The 20,799-nt window shown below is 45.0% G+C and overlaps 1 protein-coding gene across 8 annotated transcripts in view; it reads left to right on the forward strand.

Annotated features, from left to right (window-relative positions):
- The window catches only part of Fbxw11 (F-box and WD repeat domain containing 11), a 97,165-nt gene extending 79,198 nt beyond the window's left edge, over positions 1-17,967 (forward strand). For 7 of the 8 annotated variants that reach the window (XM_021211408.1, XM_021211409.1, XM_021211410.1 and 4 more), the window contains 8 exons: positions 3,018-3,155; positions 5,236-5,354; positions 6,859-7,108; positions 9,869-9,987; positions 10,698-10,808; positions 11,678-11,756; positions 13,749-13,934; positions 15,682-17,861. In XM_021211408.1, coding sequence (XP_021067067.1) covers positions 3,018-3,155; positions 5,236-5,354; positions 6,859-7,108; positions 9,869-9,987; positions 10,698-10,808; positions 11,678-11,756; positions 13,749-13,910 — 978 coding nt within the window. In that variant the 3' untranslated portion in view covers positions 13,911-13,934; positions 15,682-17,861. Of the gene's footprint in view, positions 1-3,017; positions 3,156-5,235; positions 5,355-6,858; positions 7,109-9,868; positions 9,988-10,697; positions 10,809-11,677; positions 11,757-13,748; positions 13,935-15,681 lie in introns of all 8 variants that reach the window. The other variant, XM_021211407.2, reaches the window with a different exon arrangement.
- Positions 17,968-20,799: the final 2,832 nt, after the last annotated feature.

Consider the following 20,799-nt stretch of genomic DNA (forward strand, 5'->3'; position numbering starts at 1 on the left):
ACTGCTTTCTAGTATATCTGGCTTCCTAGGGCAGAATTTCCCTGGAGCGTTTAGCTTGCTAAGATGGCCCAGTCATTATCCAAAAATGCACTATTTCTCTAGATGGATCTAAACAATGGGTTTGTTTAAATAAGCTTTTATACTCTGGATCCTTTTAAAAGTTGCCCTAGAGACTACTTGATACCTACTATGAGAGGTGGCTGTATAGTGGGGTGAGTTAGTTTTCCTGGGTTTGACATTTCCCAGCCACTGGGGAGACACTGCCTGGCCCAGGGAGTCCTGATGGTAGCAGGTGTATAGAAGAGCTTGTCTATACTGCTGTTGTCTTTAAGGCTTGGGCATGTGCCATCCTGCTTGTTGATTGGTCACTATCCTGCTTGTTCAGTGCTGGCTCTCTGAGGACCCAGATGTTCCCAGGGCCTATGCTGAGCACAGAGGTCACAAAGGACAGACACTTGCCCTTTAAATATACATGTATTGATAAAGGTATTAATAGCTCCAACTCTCCATTTCTTTCTGTATAAAAATGTGAACAGAGGCTCTTGCCTCAGTGTTAGGTGATGAACTGGCTAGAAATACAGCTGGTCCTCTATATAACTGTGATTCCACAGGCTCCACTACCACAGAGGAAAAGAATTAGAAACAGTACATTTGTACTGAACATGGACAATATTTTTTTTCTCTCTCTCCTTTGGTTGTGATTCCCCTAAATACTTTAGCATCACAACTATTTATATAACATTTATATTAAGCCAGGCACGGTAGCACACAGCACTCAGGTGGCAGAGGCATGTGAATCTCTTTGAGTTCGAGACCAGCCCAGGCTACAAAGAGAAACCATGTTTAAAAAAGAACAGCAAAGAAAAACCACAGAAATTCCTCAATGTTTGTATCATATTTACTATTAAAGCTCATCTAGAAATGACTCAAAAGTATATATGAGGATGTATATATATAGGTATATGAAAATATTATACCATTTAATTAAATGAGGCAAGAAGATTGACAGTTAAAGCCAGCCTTGGCTATATAGTGGGGAGCACCTTTTAAAAAAAAAAAAGAAAAGAAAGTAATTCACAAAAGAAAGTAATTATGCTATTTTATGTAATTATGTTATTTTTCAAAATCTACACCATAGGCTTTGGTATCTGTGCTAGATTGTAGAACACTTCCCTTTGAATGCCCAGAGATGACAGTGTATAAAGCACAGGACAATGTTAGTTAGCATTCTGAGAATGTTAGCATTTTAGAGAGTTCACAAGCATGCAGTCCTCAGAGCAGAGGACTCTTGACCAGTGATTGGGCCTCACTGTGAGGAGAGGCTAGGTTTACGTTCTTCACACAGCAAGCACTAGAGCTTTAGCTACTCAGATCCTCTTTCAACCCGGACTCAAAAGTTGAGTGTGGACAGCTGTTCCTGCTGTCTACTGGTTTCACAGTCTGAGAATCCAGATCAGCTAGTCTTAGAGGCTGATGGCTTTTAATCTTGGATAGTTGCTGAGGCTGGGTCTTCTGGTGGGCTCCACTCCCTCATTGAACTGGGCCATGGTCTCAGGGTTAGGGTGCCTTTGCTGCCTTTCAGGTCCTGTAGCCAGAGTTGGTTTCTTGTTGGACACAGTCAGTGCCCTGATTGTTACTATATGTTTGTGTTCTGAGTTCTCTGCCTAAGAGCTAAGACTATCCTTTGTACTGATGAATATATTCCTAGCTGATCAGAACTGGGTATAACTTCTAGCTAATCCAGTTTGCAGCCTTAGCAGGTTAAACTCTTTGCTTATTTATAAAAGGAAAGCAATGAGTGGGATTACAGCCGATAAATTCATTGTAAGTTGAAACTAGTGTAGGTTGAAATGTGTATAAACGTCCTTAACCTGCTGAGTGACCTACTTGAGAAATACATTGTAGATTCCAGGTGTGTTCCTCTTGTGCTCTAGTGGCAGGTCACGGCTTGCTACTGTCATACAGCATCCAATTGACTAGCCAGGGGAAGGATCAAAATTCAAAATACAGTTCCTCTTGAATGTGTATTATTGTTTTTACATTTTAAGGCCAAGATTGAAAAAGTTAAGCTTAACCATTAAAATTGAGGAAAGGGGGTGGGGGGGGGAGAATGTGTGCTCATGCAGGTGAGTAGGAAGAATCTTGATATGCATCTTAGGTAGGCTTTGAACTTGACATCTTGTGCCTCAGTTTCTAGGGATTCCAAGTATTTGCCCTTACAGTTGGCTCTGTGTCTCCTTGGAATGCAGTATGCTTCCCGTTGGTCTTTCCCATACTTCTTGATACTGGGAATATGCTGACAGCTCATTAGACAACACATGATGTTAGAGAAGTGTACATACACACACACACACACACACACACACACACACACACACACACACAGGGGTGGGGGAAGGAGGTATTCTCTCTATTGTTCTGGCTGTCCTGGAACTCCCTCAGTTAGGCCAGCCTAAACTCCAACTCAGATCCTCCTGCCTCTGCTGGGAGTAAAGACATGTACCACCACCAGGCAGTCTTCCTCCCTCCCTCCCTCCCTCCTTCCTTCCTCCCTCCTTTTCTTTTTTAAATTCTTACAGTGATTCCAGTCTGGCAGGAGCTTAAAACTGACAATGCAGTTCTCTGTGGAGTTGGCACGCACTAGCGCAGTGCCCTGTCTTTTCAGTGATCAGACAACTCTTCAGTTAATGCTTAGTAATAGGGCAGTCTTTTGCCAGGTATTTTAATTGGCATTAGGAAGTGACTCAGTGAGTTACTATCTGTTTGTATTTTGGGGCAAGTGATGTTCATTAAACCACTGAATTCTGTCTAGGCTGTTTCAAATCTAACCCAAAGCCTGCTGGAAATCCCATGACACCTGCCAGGTAGGCAGGGAGGGTTTAAGAAGAAACATTGTTGCCTAGTGTTTTATTGGGAAAGAGCAAAGTTGGGGATCTCTGGTGGGAAGCAACACCAGATTGTTAAACCTTAGAGAACAGTTGGCTCACAAAACCCCATCTCTTGCCTCCTTTCTCCAGACCATAGAATCCAACTGGCGGTGTGGACGACACAACTTGCAGAGGATCCAGTGCCGCTCTGAAAATAGTAAGGGTGTCTACTGTTTGCAATATGATGATGATAAAATCATCAGTGGCCTCCGGGACAACTCTATCAAGGCAAGTCACTGATCTTGTTATTGTAGAGTGGTGCTTAGGGGTAAGGTGCTGTTGCATGGCAGTCTCTGCTACTGCTGATAGGTTTTTATCTGTTCTCAGCATCAGCAGCTCTCATGGTTCAGAAGAAACCAGAACCAGCACTCTCGCCCCGTCTCATCTCACATGTCTCTGAGCACATTCATATCGTCCTCTCTGTTTATGATATCCCCCTCGCCCCCCAGATTCACTTCTTGTTCCCTCAGGCTATCCTTGTTCCCAGGAATCCTTCCCACCACTGCATTTCGTGTGTGTGTGTGTGTGTGTGTGTGTGTGTGTGTGTGTGTGTGTGTAAAATCTAGTCCTTCCTATCAGTGTATCCATAGAACATGTAACAGACCTTTGAACTGACTTGTTATATTCAGTACAGATGCATTTAACCTCACTCTCCTCCTTTGTTCATTACTTCTTGTTGTGAAGTAGCATTCCATATTATTGGGTACATCATAGTGTGGCAATCCATTCAGTTCTCAGGGATGTGCATGCTGCTTGAGACTTCTCAGGATTGTAAATGAAGCCTCTAGCAATGCATATGTGCAAAGTTTGCCAGAATGTTAAATTCAGTTGAGTGAGTGAGAACCTGGAAGCTGGATTGCCAGGATGTTAAGTTCAGTTGAGTGAGTGAGAACCTGGAAGCTGGATTGCCACCTCATATGGTAAAATGACCTTGGACTTAGGGATGACACTGTAGATGTAATACCAGACCATGGTCTGTGAAGGAAGAATTGATGGGGTAAGCTTTATTAGTGTGACAGTTTTCTGCTCTGAGAGAAAATACAGGCTTCAGACTGACAGGATATACATGTAAAAGACATATCTGATGAGGGAGTTCTAGCTAAAGTGTGTAGAAACTATAAAAACCCAACAATAAGGAAATAAAACACATTTAAAAACAGGCAGAGACCTTCAGCTCTAAAGAGCGCATCTAGCCAGCAAAGCAGCATTTACAAAAATGGCCCGGCCGTGTTGTCAGCCTTCAAGGAAGGGGGCGCCCTGAGAAGCATCGGATTCCATTAGTGTGGCTAATGGACTACTAAGTCACTGGGAGAAGGGGCAGAACCCAGCAGAGCCTGCATCCGATGCTTGTGGAAATGTAAAGTGGTCCAGCTGCTTTGGAAGGCAGTTTGGCAGTTTCTTAGTAAACACTCTTATCATATGATCCAGTGCTTATATTACTTAGTATTTGCTCAGAGGAGTCAAAAACTTAGTCCACCCCAAACCTGCACACATTTGCAGCAACTTTATTCCTAGGCAGGCCTTGGAAATGAGCAGGTGTCCTGCAGTGGCGTGGATAAGCTGCAGCATGCCCAGGTAGTGTAGTAAAGCATTGAAAAGAATTTGTTTAACAAGCCATAGTTAAAGACATGGAGAGCTTTAAGTGTCTGTTACTAAGTTAAAGGACAGAGTGGAAAAGACTGCTGGATGGAGGGAGGATTGATTCAGTGTGTGCTGTTCTGATAGAATAGCTCTGAAGAAGAGTAAAGAAGGGAAGGAAGAGCTCAGGCTGTGAGAGGAGCTGCTCGCTAGTAAGGCCCTGCTTCCCTTTCCTTCCCAGAAGCTGTGAGCTGTGTCATCAAGTGACCTGTTCCAGTTCCTAAGTGCTTAGTTTAACTCTGTAACATTTTCTTACTAAGGACTCTTGGTTCTTTGTTTGGGATTTTGAGGGAACAAAGGATCTATTTTTAAAGTTTTGAAGCAAAAGGGGGGTGGCTATACTTGTTTTTTTTAAATTGTAGTCGTAGAGGCTGTCACATGACTTACTAGAGACTCTTCCCAGACTTTATTAAAACCCCTTTCTCAAGCAGCTGATTGAATGAGCACAGTGGCCAAGAGGTACTTACACCATAAGGAAAGCCGTGTGCCTGTTCTGCACGTTAGTAGGTATTGCCCTGTTTCTTCTCCTCTTGTCATTTCCTACCTGTTTGAGACTCATCTTGTTTCCTACACACTGTGTGTTTCTTCGATGATTCAGAGTGCAGGATATGTGGGAATCTGTGTGTGAGTGTGCACTAAACTGCTGCTGTGCTTGACCTTGTCTCAGTAGATCTGGGATAAAAGCAGCTTGGAGTGTTTGAAAGTGCTGACGGGCCACACAGGCTCTGTCCTCTGCCTCCAGTACGACGAGCGGGTCATCGTGACTGGGTCTTCAGACTCCACGGTGAGGTGAGTACTCTGATCTCAGAGTCCTGAGGACACAGGGATGCATACCCTCTTCAGAGGTTTGCACATACATACAGATCCACATGCATGCACACATATTTGCTGTTCTAGACATATTTTTAACTTACTGTATCTCCAGGTTCTTTTTGATGGAGTTGTACTAAGTAGATAGAGCAGAAGGCTGAGTTTTAGCTGTGTCCTGTGCCTCTTCATGGTGTATAGAGATAGCACTATGCTCTCCTAGCCAATCACACTGCCTTTTGTCACCTTCCTCCTGTTCTTAGGAGCCTGCCAACAGAGCAGAGGGGAAGAAGTCCACTGTTGTTGAAGTGTGAAGGATACAGGAACTGAGAAAATCAGGCTGTTGGCAGACCCTTGGGAAAGTGAGCTCTGAGAGCCAGAGATGATACATTTTGATTACGGATGTCTGCTTGAGTTCTTTTAGGCATTGTCTTGATGTGTGTTGGTACCTTAGAAAACTAAGAAGTTAAATAATTTCCTGGGAGTCAGATTACCAGTACATTTTGAGCCCTGAGTTTAGATAACCTGGACTGTCTTTATAAGCATTGCAATGGTGGAAGCTTTAGTTTTTAGTTGTCAACCCAGAGTAGAGTGGAGAAGACATTGCATAAAAGAGAGTTGTGATGATTAGAAAGGGAGCGTTACTGAGATATGCACTCCTGGGAAAGCGCTTCTCCCCATGCCCGATAGGCTTGCAGGCAGGGTGACTGAGTCCAACAGAGAAAAGGGCATTGTAATGCCAAGGCTGGCTAGACTGAGGGGGACTACAGGGAACGAGGAGCGGAAAGCAGCAGATCTTAGGTGATTCAGATGCTCATTCACAGGACATAGGATAGTTGTTCATTCTACCACTGGATTCTATGATGTCCCCTTTTGGTTACTTCTCTCGTCACAGTGTCAGGCTCTGGTTAACCCTGCCCACAGCACAACTGCTGCCCATGCCCCGGCTTGGCTTCTAGACTGCTGCTTTGGCCTCAGGTCACTGTTTAGCCTTCAGGGTTATCTTCTGGTCTGTGACAGTACCCTTTAGGATGTTGGGGCTTTTTCTAGAGATGCTACACCTGTGCACCCCATGTCTCGGGTATCAGACAGAAAGTACTTTGACAAAATGCCACAGCTTAGTTTGCAGATGTAGCAGATCCCTCAGCATGCCAGAGGCCAGTGGGAACTTGAAGCTTGAGATTGCCTAGGGTTCCCCAACTGTCAGACTCTTGTCATCACAGACTCACTCAAAGCCTGCTGTCCTGAGGGATTGTCTTTGTCATTGGTACAAACCTGAAGACATCTCTGAGTTAATTACTTAGAGTGTGAGATAAACCTGTGCATAGCCAGATTTAACTTCTTAAAAGCATCTTAGATTTGTCAGTATTAAGGAGGCTGCTGCCAGGGTTCTGCCGGCAGTACACACCTGGTATAGCAAGAGTGACATGAGCCCACATGTCACCTTTCCCTGGCTTTACCATCACAGCTTTCTGTTCTATTCCAGAGTCTGGGATGTGAACTCTGGTGAAGTGCTCAACACACTCATCCACCACAATGAAGCCGTACTGCACTTACGATTCAGCAATGGACTGATGGTGACTTGTTCCAAGGACCGTTCCATCGCGGTGTGGGACATGGCTTCTGCCACCGATATCACTTTACGCCGTGTTCTGGTTGGCCACCGTGCTGCTGTCAATGTAGTAGACTTTGATGATAAGTACATCGTGTCTGCCTCTGGAGACAGGACCATTAAAGTGAGTGTGTTTGCCGTCTTCATCCTAACCATTCCATCCCTGTATAGCAGAGAAAAGGCAGAGGTGGCTTACACCAGGTGGCAGGGTCTATTCTTTATGCATCCACACCAGACTTTCCCATTCCACATGCTTCTAGAGCCATGGGCAAGGCAAGAAAAAGCCATGGGTCCCAGTAGAGAACAGTTGCCAATTTCATGAGCCCCACGGCTAGTCGTCCAGAGTGCGGTGTGTGTAGGAGCTTTACACAGGCCATCTCATCCTCCAGCCCACACACTTTTTTAGGATAGGTCTCTGTTTCACAAACACAGCTGAAATCCTGTGGAGCCTAGATTTGGTTTTTTGACTGCTGAGAGCTTGCTGTTGTGTGCTGATTAGATGCTGGAGATGGAAGGGTGAGCAAACGTGTCCTGCCTTCAAGAAGTTTATTTGGAAGGCAAGCGTGAGACCAGCAATTGTAGACTAAGATAACCTGCAGGGTATAAGACATTCAGTTCTGATTCCCATACATACACACACACACACACACACACACACACACACACACACACACACACACACTTTTCTCTTAGTTACATTGATTCTGTTACATTTCACACATTGTCCATGCTGATAACATTCACTCAGCTCTCTTGTCTCCACATGATGTTCCGGGCATTCAGAATTCTACCCCCTGTCTCAGAATTTGCCTATTCTAGACATTTCATGTAAACGGAATCATGAGTTATGTGGCCCTTTGTGTTTGGCTTTCTCATGCAATACAGGGTTCAGCACAGATCCATGCTTTGTTGCTTCTGGTGACCAAACTCATCTTTACTCTAGTTGGGTCACACTTTTTTTTCCCTTTCTGTGCTGATGGGCTGTTGCTGGTTTCCTCTTCTGGCAGTCATGAATGATGTTGCTGTAAACATTTGCCCATGCATTTTTGCACGCTCATTTAGTTTTCTTAAATTGACTAACAGTGCAGGAAACTACAAATGGTTTTTCAGGTTGCTGTCCCATGTCATGGTCCTGCCAGCATGAGGCTTTGTGCTGACCTGAAGAATTTCTAATGCTAGCACTGGACAGCTCTGTTCCTCGATAACTCACCCTATAAATCATGGGCTGTATCACAGGAAATCGTAGGTGTCTGAAAGCTGAACAGTTGGATTTTGTGTGTATTAACTTAGCCATATGCCAACAGTAGGCACAAGAGCAGTCCTGACAGCCAGGAGCACTTGGGCCTGCCTGATTAGAAGTCACCTCTGTGGGGAGGTTGCCCCGCCTGCCACCTGTCCACACTCATCACTGTCTTGTTTTAACCTGTAGCTGTCCTGAGATGCAGGTGGGTCTGGCGAGTTGCTATTACTCTATAATGGCTTGTGGTGCTTGCTTGCTTGTTGGTCACTGTGCCTGCTCTGGATAAATGTATCTTAAGTCCACTTAAAACTTAGATAGCTTTATTGGGTGAGTTTTAATTTTTTTTTAATTGGGTATTTTGTTTACTTTTCAAATGTTATCCTCTTTCCCAATTTCCCCTCTGCAAACCCCCTATCACACACACACACACCCTTATGCTGCTTGTATGAGGGTGCCCCCCCACACACACACACACTCACCTACTCCTGCCTCCCCGCCCTAGCATTCCTCTACATTTAGTGGTTAAGAGAATTTGCTGCTCTTGGAGAAACCCAGCTTCAATTTCCAGCACCTACACTATGGCTCACAACCATCTGTAACCCTAGTTGTAGCTCTAGCAGATCTGATGCCCTCTTCTGGCTTCCAAGGATACTAAGCACAAATGTGGTGCACAGATACACACATGCAGATAAAACATCCATACACATTACATAGATGGGTGGATGGGTAGATAGGTGGGTGGAAACATTTTTTATACACTATGGATATGAGTCCTTTAATCAGATAAATGATTTTTCTTTCATTCTTTCACTTTGTCAATGTCAAAAAACTCTAATTTTGATAATATCCAGTTTATCAATTTTTTTGTGTGTGTTGTATGTACCTTTCTTGTGATACCTAAGAAACCATTGCCTAACACTAGAGGTTTACAAAACAACTCCTTTGTTCTTCCCCCCTGAGGGTTGTATAATTTCAGCTCTACCATTTAGATCTTTGATCTCCTTGAATTAAATTTTCATGTATGGCATGGGGTTGGGAGTCCAACTCCATTTTCTGGGATGGGCATGGAAATGCCTGCTCATTCTGCCGAGCTACAAATGCTGCTGTCACTCTAGCTCCGGGACTCTGGCCACTGTGTGTGTCCTTATTTGGCTCACCATGTAGAAAGGTGTGCCAGGGAACATCTGCATCTTACAGACAGACTCACAAGAGGAGACTGTCTAAATCCTGTATGGAATATTAGGGGTCATATGGCAAAATAATGGTGCCACTCAAGAAACTGGTGAGAGGCAGAGATGCGGATAGTGAGGCACGTTGAATGTGACGTGAGCTAGCATGGAAACATAACATCTGCCACAGACTCCTTCACAGAAAGGCAGGCCTGAGCCTTTGTGAAGATCTTGAACTTTAGGCTTCTTTACTCCCTGAATTTTACTCAGCCAAGAAGACTCACACTGGCCAACTTCTGTTCAGCCTATCATTAACTGAGAAGAGAGTTTACAGATGGACATTTGGGGTGATCCTTATGTGCCCTTTTCTCCCTTCTGTAGCCACACTGTTTCTTGAATGCGAGGATCATAGGTACGTGTTCCTGCCAGCTCACTCTGAAGGTGTCATTCTAACTGCACTGCTGTCTTTCCGCAGGTGTGGAGCACGAGCACCTGTGAGTTTGTTCGAACTCTGAACGGGCACAAGCGAGGTATCGCCTGTCTGCAGTACCGGGACCGGCTGGTTGTTAGTGGATCATCAGATAATACCATCCGGTGCGTAGAAATTAGTTTATTTTACAAAAATCATTGTAGAAAACAAAAACAAAGCAAAACAAACAAACAAACAAACAAACAAAACCAGTCTCTCATTTGAGATTCAGGAGTTTATACCCCAAGAGTCATGCAGAGGAGAAGGCTTGATATGGCCAGTGGCTTTGTATTGCTAAGACACTTGAGGCCAAGGCCCACTCCTTAGGAACCAAATAACCCTGGTACCCAGTGCACAGGAGTCATCACTGAGCTTTGTCGTTTGGAAGCCCTCTGGGACTGGAGTCACTGGCCGTGTGTCATCTCCCTGCCCTTCCTTGCTGTTTATTTTTTTCATTTCCTGCCTCAAGTCCACATCTACAGAAAAACTTTTCCGAAGCCATTGGGCTCTATGGATTTATCAGCTGAAACACCAGAAAAATTCCCAGGGACTAAGCATAATTGAAATGTCTTTGTTGATGATTTGATTTAAATAGAAAATGACTTTTAAAGGTTTCAAATTGTATAAAACAAAATATAACAGAAAGTGAGGTTCCTGCCTAAATTAGTGTGAGAGCACAAGTGTTAGATGTAGTGGTCTGTGTGCACTCTGAGACGGGAATATAGGATCCAAGGAGAATGGACAGACTTACTGCACAGAACAGGGGTACACAACTTGAGGAGGGCGTGAGTCATGTGAGAGAATTTGTTTCATAGATGACTGCTTCTTGTTCAAGGTTATGGGATATTGAATGTGGTGCCTGTTTAAGAGTCCTAGAGGGGCACGAAGAATTGGTCCGGTGCATCCGTTTTGATAACAAGAGGATTGTCAGTGGCGCCTATGATGGGTATGTGTTTCATCTGCACCAGTGTGGCTGTAGCCTTGTCAGGGACAGAGTCGCTGCATATTAAACAGCAATGTGGATGCAGAGCTCTTACCAGTGGTCAGCTGAGGATGCTCAGATCCAGGAAGATGAAGCAAAGCTTGCCTCAATCGTGTTGTAGCCAGGCACTTGAAGTCTTGCTGTAACCATTAATAGAAATATAAAACTTAGGGAAGGTGCTTGCTACACAATCCTGGCGACCTGAGTTCAATCCTGGTGGAGGAGAGAGAACTCACTCTAGAAGAGTTGTTCTCAGACCTGTGTCTGTCTGAGTGAACATGTGCACACGAACACACACACCCACACACCAAAACAATGCATACAAGCACACACACATACCGATTAAACTATAGGGAATTCCATTCTTTTATAAGTAAACCAGGAAACACTCCCTTCCCCCATGAACTCAGTAATAAAATCCTTCTTTTCTCCTTTTGTTCTCGATGACAGATGGGAGCTGTAAGTCGCAGTCCTGCCTTATATGTGCTTGGTCAGTGGGGCATTAGTGTGCTAAGCATTTCTTCGTTTGGAGAGGGGCATCTTGGCCATCTCATTAGTCCTCCAAAGACTGAATTTTGTAACATAGATATTAAACCCTGAGTTTATCTCCTTAGCAGTAATATCTCTTTAAGGTTTCAGGAATTCTGGGAGGGTTTAGGTTCTTTTTCTAAAACCAAATACTCAAAGTCTAAGTTCAGAAACTTAGAAACCCCAGCATGTTGCCTGTTGGGTTTGGTTGTAGGCCTTTCAAGTGTACTGTTTAGTCATGGATATGTTCACAGTGTAGAAAATGTTAGCTCTTTTATTAAATCCAGTCTCATTTTTCCTTGTAGGAAGATTAAAGTCTGGGACTTGCAGGCTGCTCTTGACCCTCGGGCCCCAGCAAGCACATTGTGCCTGCGCACCTTGGTGGTATGTGATTTGTTGGGGTGGGGAGGGTGCCCAGGAAAGCTTGTTTCTTGTACCATGCTTTCAGAGATTTATAGGTAATTTTGGCCAGCCAGAACATAGTACATTTACACTACTACAGGGTCCTATATAGGCGAGCAGGCACCCTCATGATTGTGCTACATTTCTCCTGTAGCCTTAGGGGTATCTGTAGTGTGCAATTGTGTTATGTTTTATAACTGCACAATAGTGGATTGTTAAAGTCTAATTTCCCCGAGTCTCTATTATATGGACTCCTTTGGCACATAGAAACACTTTGATTTTTAAAATTTATTTTAAATTAGTAACTACATTGTCAAAGAGAATAGTGTGATACTTTGGTCTATAATACACATTATAGAAAAATTGTCAACAAATTAATGAATGCATCAGTTTTCATTTCTTTGATAGAAATATTAAAAATCCACTTTTTTAAACCAGGTATGGTAGTTCAGACCTTTAATCTCAGCTCTTGGGACAGAGGCAGGAGGATTAGGAGTCTAAAGTCGTCCTTGGCTACATAATATTTATAACAAACTTTGAAGTCTCCAACACTATGCATTTTCCTAGTCACTGTAGTGTGGTGGATGGTTGTCAGGGAGTCCTGCCGTCTAGCTGACACTGGGGCCTTCTGAGGAGCATTGGACTCAGCCCACCTTCTCCCATCCAACCTTCCCCATCTCTCACTTTTGCACCCTTCTTTCTGCTTCTCTTCTGTGAGGTCAGTGTCTGCCTGTGTCTGCTTTATCCCTTACTGATGACCTCCAGGTGGTTTCCATATCAGTGCAATGGCAGAATGTCTTGCTTGAAGACCAAATAAATACTTTATTTTGATATGTGAATCTTTTTGAATATTACTAAAGCTATTGATTTCTAATATTGTGGCTGCTTCTGTTGGAATTTTTGTTTTCCTTTGAGAAAACATCAGAAAATAGTGATAGGCTATTATCGAAATTTTCAGCAATTTTGTTTCTTTTTAGAAAATTATCTTTAGGGCCATGCTGGTGTACACACCTCTAGTCCCAGCACATGAGAGACGGGGGCAGGTGAGTCTTTTGAGTTTGAGGCTGACCTGGTTGGCATAGTGACTTCTAGGACAGCCAGGGCTACACAGATAAATCGTGTCTCAAAAAAATAAAATTAAATAAATATTTGTATGAACAGTTTGCCTACTTATGTATGTGTTCATCTTGTATGAATCTGTTGGGTCCACTGGAACTAGAGTTATGGTTGTGAGCCTCCATGTGGGTGCTGGAAGTTGAGCCTGGGTCCTTCTGCAAGACCAACAAGTACTCTTAACTACTGAGGATGCTCTCCAGACCCAGCAGTTATGTGCATTTCCTATCTTCCTGCACTGACTGGAGCAGGCGGTACTGTAAGGGCCCTCTTACTTTCACCATGAGTTTTGATGACCGCTGTGATTTAACATAGATGTTCTTGGTCATCTTTTTAAAAATTTTTATAAGGAGCTGGAGAGATGGCTCAGCGGTTTGGAGCATCGACTGTTCTTCCAGAGGTCCTGAGTTCAATTCCCATCAACCACATGGTGGCTCTCAACCATCTGTAATGGGATCTGATGCCCTCTTCTGGTGTGGCTGAAGATAGCTACAGTGTGTTCATATACATAAAATAAATAAATCTTTAAAAAAAGTGTATAGCAACTTTGTCCTTCTGAGTCTAGTTTTACAGTATATATCCTGAGTGGGTATTACTCTGACAGCCTCTGGTTTTTTTCACATTATTAGGCTATAATGTAGGACATAATGTTTAATTTGAAAAGGAAAACCCTAGAAGGCGTCCATTCTCAGAGATAGCAGAGCATTTGTTCTCAGTGAAAGGGTGCGACTCAGTGTCTGGGTGGGCCACACAGGAGGCTCTGGAAAGTGCTGACTTTCCAACCTGAGCTAAATCCCAGCTCTGGTGATGGGGGCTGTAAAGCCGTCCTTCCTGCATGTTAACCAAGCCGCTCTTCCGTAGGAACACTCTGGACGCGTGTTTCGGCTGCAGTTTGATGAGTTTCAGATCATCAGTAGCTCCCACGATGACACTATTTTGATTTGGGATTTCTTAAATGTGCCTCCCAGTGCCCAGAATGAGACCCGCTCTCCCTCCAGAACCTACACCTATATCTCCAGATAGCAGCCTGCACTTTGGCCCAATCTGGTGAGTGTGCTCAAATCCCCAGCCCTGCCTTGCTCTAAGACCTCGCTGGCTTCTGGACTTTACCTTCCCTCTGGGAATTAGGAAACTGAGGTTCCTTAGTGATGTGAATGAAAGCCTCAGCCAGGCTAGCGGGAAAGGTCCCAACAGAGCCCTGCACATCGTGGGCTCTCTCCTCATTGACAGGTAGTGATGGCTGTGGTTGCTGCTTTAAAAAACTGGTTACCTAAATGAGTTCCTCCATGGTCATAGCCATTTAACACCAGGATAGTTTTTCAGGTTTGATTTTTGAATTGCAGAAATCAACCTTTTTACGTGGTCTTTCAGTTCTGTGGCTGACAGACAGACAGGTGGGTGTACATGCCCATGCATGCACACACACAGGACCATCTAAATTCTTCTTCCCATCACCACGTCCACTCTGCTTTACCATCCCCACAAGGATCGATCACTTCGTTATGCAGTGCACTCTTCATGGTGAGGGGTGACAGGTGCTTCAGAAAGCAAATCCTTGGCTCTAGTTACAGAGTCACTGTCATACTGTTGGTGACAGAATGGTTTGCTCACCAAGATGCTCAGTTTAGATAGAAGGAAAGAAGCCCGATTTGCCCAATCCCAGATACACATGACTACTGGGAACAATATTCCTACCTGGAAGGTTTGCTGGGAGCCATTAGATTCTGTGCACATCCCGCTTTGTCCACTTCGTGAATACCCTTACTTCTGTGACTGTTTAAAGATTTATGGTTAAATTCTCTTAATTAAAAAGCATTGCTTAATTCTTTGTAGCTTTTTATTATGTACTTTCTAGTTTGCTAAAGACTAAAGAATAAGCTAGGTGGTGCTGGCACACCCCTTTAATCTGCTTCAGATATTTTTTAGTCTAGATTCTGAGTCCCATAAATGACTCCCAAGAAGTTTACCTTGCTCAGGCTTAACACACTGTAGCCAAGCATCAAATTTGACCCACTGTATGCTTTGTTTTTCTGCCAGTGCAGGCCAAAAGTAGTTCTTATACTTGAAACACTTGAAAAATATAAAAAAAATTGATGCCATATAAAAACTCTGTGATATTAAAACTCCAACCTCCATAGAACCGGTGTGATGGTAGCTTGCCTGCTCTCATTTGTCCACATGTCACTGTGGCAGAGTTGAGGAGTTGGGACTCTCACAGCCTTTATTATAACTTACCAACCAATTCCTGTGTAGTGCTTTGAGAGTCAGATGGGCATCGGGAATGGTTGCTCTGTGCTGCTGCGAACATCTGGGTTTGACCAGTAGTGACAGGCGAGGGCTCCCTTTAGAATGACTGTGGACCCCAAAGGACTGCAGGGCAGGGTGGGCTGGTGACATCTGCTGGTGGGGGGTTAGAGGGGGAGGCCATCAGAAGGTTTACTGCTCCTGGTCTTCTGTTGTTGTCCATACCATCTCTGCCTACACAGTTTTCTCCCCACTCCTTTCCCTTGGAAGAATCTTTGTAAGTCCATTGACAAACCCACCTGGTAGTACCCATTGAGTGATTTCTTCAGAGCACATGATTCTAGAGGTTTCCCGAGGCAGAAGACACAGAGCTCCTCACCAGACAGAGTCAGAAAAGTGTAAGGACACGGGGAAGGGGTGGAGGAGGAGGTCTGATACCCCACTCTACCTCTCCACCCCCACCCCCTGTCTTCCTCTTTCCTTCTTGAACCTGCCCTCTGCGACCCTTCCCTGTCTTGTCTAGTTAAATAATGTCATTCTCCTCCTTCAGGGTGTCCTGGTCTTGAACTACTGGCTACATGGCTATCCCATGCCTAAGGGAGTTCATTCACAGCTGAGTTTGGGGCTGGACTGGTTCCAGATGCTGGGTAGACACAGAGCAGCCCCACCCCTCAAGCCCAGACATTCTCACTGCACCCCAGCTCTACTTGGAGAAGGACTCCTTAGCTCTCCACTGCAAGTAGAGCAGCAGCTCATGTCCCTCCTTCAGTGAAGACCCCAGCGCTTCCCATGCACACGTTCCCATGAAGGACACAGCAGGACCGGACCGTTAGGAGAAGCCCTGCTTCTAACTTACGTCGTCGCTTTGCGCCTTGGTTTGGTACTAAAAGCAGCCTTGCATTCTTGGTGAAGTGCTGGGTGCCAAACGACTACACAGCGTCTTCAGGGCTTTCCTCTCCAGCAGCAGCTTCTCCTTAGCCCGTCAGTCAGTTACCGTCGCTCTGAAGTGCATAGGAATGTGTCGGACAATGGGCAGATCTGGATTATCTTAGTATTTTTGGATTACACTTTCTCTCTGTTTCTTTTAATTTAAAGAATAAGTGGGTTATATTACCTCTGCACAGGTGATATAGCGATTTTCTTTTATTAACTGTTCTCTGTTCCTCCTCATCTTCTGATATTTGGTAGAGTAACACCTTTATCCGAGTGCTTGCCTCCTAATTTAAAATACTGTATCCGCATGTAGATAGAATGTACATAACAGTTGAAGCTCAAGGTTGCTGGCCAGCCCCCTGCGCCTGAGACACTACTGTGGAGAATGTCACACCTGACTCCAGGGTTGCTGTGCTGGCCTAGAGCCTCCTTCAGTATTCACTTGGGTTTTAGTTGTCACTGTCTTTGTGTGTGCTGTGTGTTTTCAGACAGAACTTGAGAAGTTTCCCATGTTTATTTGTTGTGTGGCACCTGCAGTGGGTGGGTATCTTCACGGTCTCCACACCGCTGTTCCTTTCCTCACGAGTACCCCGAGAGCTCGTGCTCACCTCCTCAGGGTGTTCATTGGCTTCTCTGTCCAACATCCTACCACACGTCAGTGACCCTGAGATGGAGATGGCGGCCAGTGGACGGGGCTCCTGGCTCTGGGCTCCCTGCACTCCGATGAGTGTTGGGGGCTGTGGAGTTAGAGACTGTGGAGCAGGTCAGCTGGTCAGAGCCCACATTAGGGACAAGGCACTCCTCTGTGTGTGGGGCACAGCCTCAGGCCCTGTCAGCTCTGCTGTCACTCTTCACGGTGAGAGTGGCACCCAAGCAGGACATTGGTGACATTATTTCCCTCTTTCAAGATTAGGTTTGATTTCCCCTTGCCATTGTTTCCAAAGATCAAGGAATGTTAGAACGGTTTTAAAGGACCAACCAGTCCCTCCCTGTGAATGAAGCCTCTTCCCATGGAAGCACACTCTAGGAGAGAGAAGGCCTCTGGGCTCCGCCTGTCCTTGCATTGTGAATGCAGTGGGGTCAGTGTGTAGTGGGTGTGTGTACTGGGTTGCCTTTCCTTTTTAGTTTTTTTACTTTTTAGTTTAGTTTGTTCTTTTCCTTCCCCGATAAATCATTCTCACATACTTCCATGTTTGTTTCTGAGAGGTGGGGGCTCAAATGTATAGAAAGTAGGCCCCAGTCCATAAGGGGGTGTGAATACACCCCCTCACTGCATATCACCCATTTGACAGGAACGCCCAGGAGGGGAGGGGAAGGGGAGGAGGTGAGGTCTGCACAGGTGGACGTTTCTGTTGTTTCTGCATGTTTAATATAGAAGTTCCTGTCGATCCTTGGGAGATCATGGCCTTCAGATATGCACACGACCTTTGAATTGTGCCTACTAATTATAGCAGGGGACTTGGGTACCCAAGGAATTCCAATTTCTGGGATTACAGTAGTAATTCCCAGCTGTACTCTGGACTTTATTTTGCTAACTGTAACTGAGCAACTGTAAATTACTGCTATATTAATGTGTTAAAGCACTGGGGGTAGTCTAATTCTAACTGGTAATTATGTTTGCCAATTATCTGTTTGAAATAAATATGTGTCTGAACAGCTATTGAAACTGTTAAATTGTACAGATATTATCATGACGGCTTTGTACTGTGGAATGTGCTTAATAAAAAACAAAAGTTTGACCTTTGTCCAATAAATTGCTAAGTAATGTCAATAAATCAAGATGAGTATTATGCAGTACACCTGACCTGGCTTCCTGGCGATTGTTACTTCAGCTACTGATTCAAGCCAATCCTCTAAATAAAGTGTTGCAGTGCTTCTTGGTTCTGTCACATTTTTCAGAAAAGCAGTTTTTGTCTTACCAGGAATTAAGTGACACACCATTAAAGGTGGATTTTGCAATTCTCCTGTACGGTGAAGCTGAAGGCAGTGTTTCTGGCCTATGGAATTCTTCATTTTCGGTTTTCCCAGGAAGCTTCAATGGCAGAGGGAGAGCTCCCCGCTTGGAGCCATTCCCGAAGATCTCTGTCTCAGGTGAGGATTACTTCCTGAGTTCTGCAAGACAGGAAAGTGGTCCCCGGTATTTGTAGGAGAGAGGATCGTTCCTCTTGAAATGGTGAGTGGTGGAGCTGCAGGTCTCATTAAAATATATAACAGGAATTTGGATAAGAAAATCATTTTACAACCCTAAAAGAGTGGACTGCAGCTTCCCCGCTTCTTCCCCCTCTCCCCTCTTCCACCTCCCCTGTGTCTGCTGGGTGCCAGTCTACACAAACAACTGCCGAGCTGGGCTGTACCACACCCCTTTTCTGGTGATTGTACCATGCCATTCTTCTTTAATGGCTCAGTATATAGTTATAAGGATATGTCGTTTTGCCAGTTCAGTTGAGAGTGGAGATTGACTTGTTTCTTGTGTATCCATTTTTCACAGGTCTCTCACAAACCCAGACTGTTACATACAATAGAGGTGTGTGTGTCTGTCTGTCTGTCTGTCTGTCTGTGTGTGTGTGTGTCCTTAGGAATAGTAATAGTAGGAATGTACTGTTAGCAGTAGTGTGGCCCAGAGGGAACAATAGCATCTTACATCCTAAGCTGGACAGTTTTATGTCAACTTGACACAAGATAGACTCATTGGAGCCGAAGGAACCTCAATTAAGAAAATGCCTCCATAAGATCAGGCTGTTGGCAAGCCTGTAGGGCATTTCCTTATTCAGTGATTGATGGAGGCAGAGGTGGGGCAGGTCCAGGCAATTGTGCGGGGGTCTAGTTAATTGTGTGTGGTGCCATCCCTGGGCTGGTAGTCTTGGGTTCTATAAGAAAGTAGCCTGAGCGAACCATGTCGAGCAAGGCGGTATGCGGCACCCCTCTATGGCCTCTGCATCAGCTCCTGCCTCCAGGTCCCAGCCTTGCTTGAGTTCCTGTCCTGACTTCCTTTGGTGATGAACCTTTTCCTCCCTAACTTGGTTTTTGGTCGTGGTGTTTCATTGCAGCAAGAGAAACCCTAACACAGATCCTGACCTCTCCTCCCAGAGCTGGTAAAGACGCCCTTTCCTCTTCTTCCCTTCTTCCTTTTGAACGCTGCCGACCGTTCTCTGCTGCTGGGGATTGAGGGTCCTGTAGAAGTCACTGCCTGCCACCAGAGATGAGCTGTCCTGCCATTCCAAACTGCTTGTCTTGTAATGAAAAGAGATTCCTATGGGATGTTTGGCTTATGACCCTCTGGCTAGCACTCCTTGTAGGGGTCTTTGCTCTCTGTCTGACTTTATTCTGGAAAGCACATGCCAAGCTAAGATGACTTTGAGATTGCAGAGCCACTGATGCCCAAGCTGATTTCAAGGTAACCTGGGAATCCAGACTATGGACTCCCTTCCCCCCAACTTCTGGAAGTCGGCACTTACTAAGATAGTGTGATGGTGTTCTGTCTGTGTCTTAAGATCTGTTGCTGTGAAAAAGCACTGTGAAGGCAACTTGAGGAAAGGGCTTATTTGGTTTAAACTCTTAGGTCACACACCATCACTGAAGGAAGTCAGGCACTGAAGTGGAAGCCATGCACAACTGCTGCCTACTGGCTTGTTCCTCCCAGCTCCTTCTGTTTGTCTTCTAACACCAGAAGCATCTGTCTAGGGTGGTCCCTCCCACATCAACCTTTAGTCAAGAAAATGCCCCCATAGGCTTACCTACAGACACATCTTATAGAGGCATCTTCCCAGCTGAGGTTCCCTTCTCTCAGATAACTGCAGCCTGTGTCGAGCTGATAAAAATAGCCACCAGTGCCTGCCTGTGTGTATGCCTGTGCACCAAGTTGTTCAGCGTCTACAGAGGCCATAAGAAAGCACTAGGTGCCCTTGAACTGGAGGTACATATGTGAGCCACCCTGGGTGCTAGGAATTGAACCTAGGTCCTCTCCTGAGCCATTCTCATCCTCTAATGATTTTTTTTTTTTAGACCAACCTCGCCAGCTTGCATCTCTGAGCTAATGCTTAATTAAGCTTAATTGATAATTAAGCTAATGCTAAATGCTCCTTGCATTAAGCATTTTTAGTAACCTGCTGACTGACAGTGTCACTTTAGGGCTTATAGAGGAAAGGACCAAAATAGCATGCTTTGTAGCATTGTGTGTAGTGTACATTAGTCACTCTTAACATGTTCGTTTTTGAAGAGGCATTTAACAGAAGATCAGAGGAGGGAGTGGAGAACTAGATTCCAGTCTTCCATTGCTGAGTGGGGGTTCAGGTCAGCTGCCTCCTTTGGCTGGACCCAGGTCAGCCTCATAGGAGGCAGGGCAAAGTTTAGGCTGGGGTTGTTTTGGTCTCTATCAGAAGATCAGACACTAGTCTCTGCAGAGCTCCAAGTCTCTGGACTTACACAGGCTCCTTGCATTGAGCTGTGTCCCGTACCCAGTAGGTATCCAGCTATCGAGGACTATGTGGCTGTTGCTGGGTACCATCATTTGCCCTAGGATGGGGCAGCGGACCCTTGGTGCTTTTTGTTGTTTTGTTTTTTGAAATAGCCTCTGTAACCTAACCTGTCTGAACTCACAGCGGTCCTCCTACCTCTCTGTTCCCTGGGGCTGGGATCATAGGCATGCCCCACAGTGCCTGGCAGAACTGTGCAGGCAGAGCTATTCCAAAGTGCCAGGGCAGACATTTGTAACTTTCTTAGGATGGCTTCTCAGCTG

This window comes from Mus pahari, chromosome 14 (genome assembly GCF_900095145.1).
Source record: "Mus pahari chromosome 14, PAHARI_EIJ_v1.1, whole genome shotgun sequence".
Classification (NCBI taxonomy): domain Eukaryota; kingdom Metazoa; phylum Chordata; class Mammalia; order Rodentia; family Muridae; genus Mus; species Mus pahari.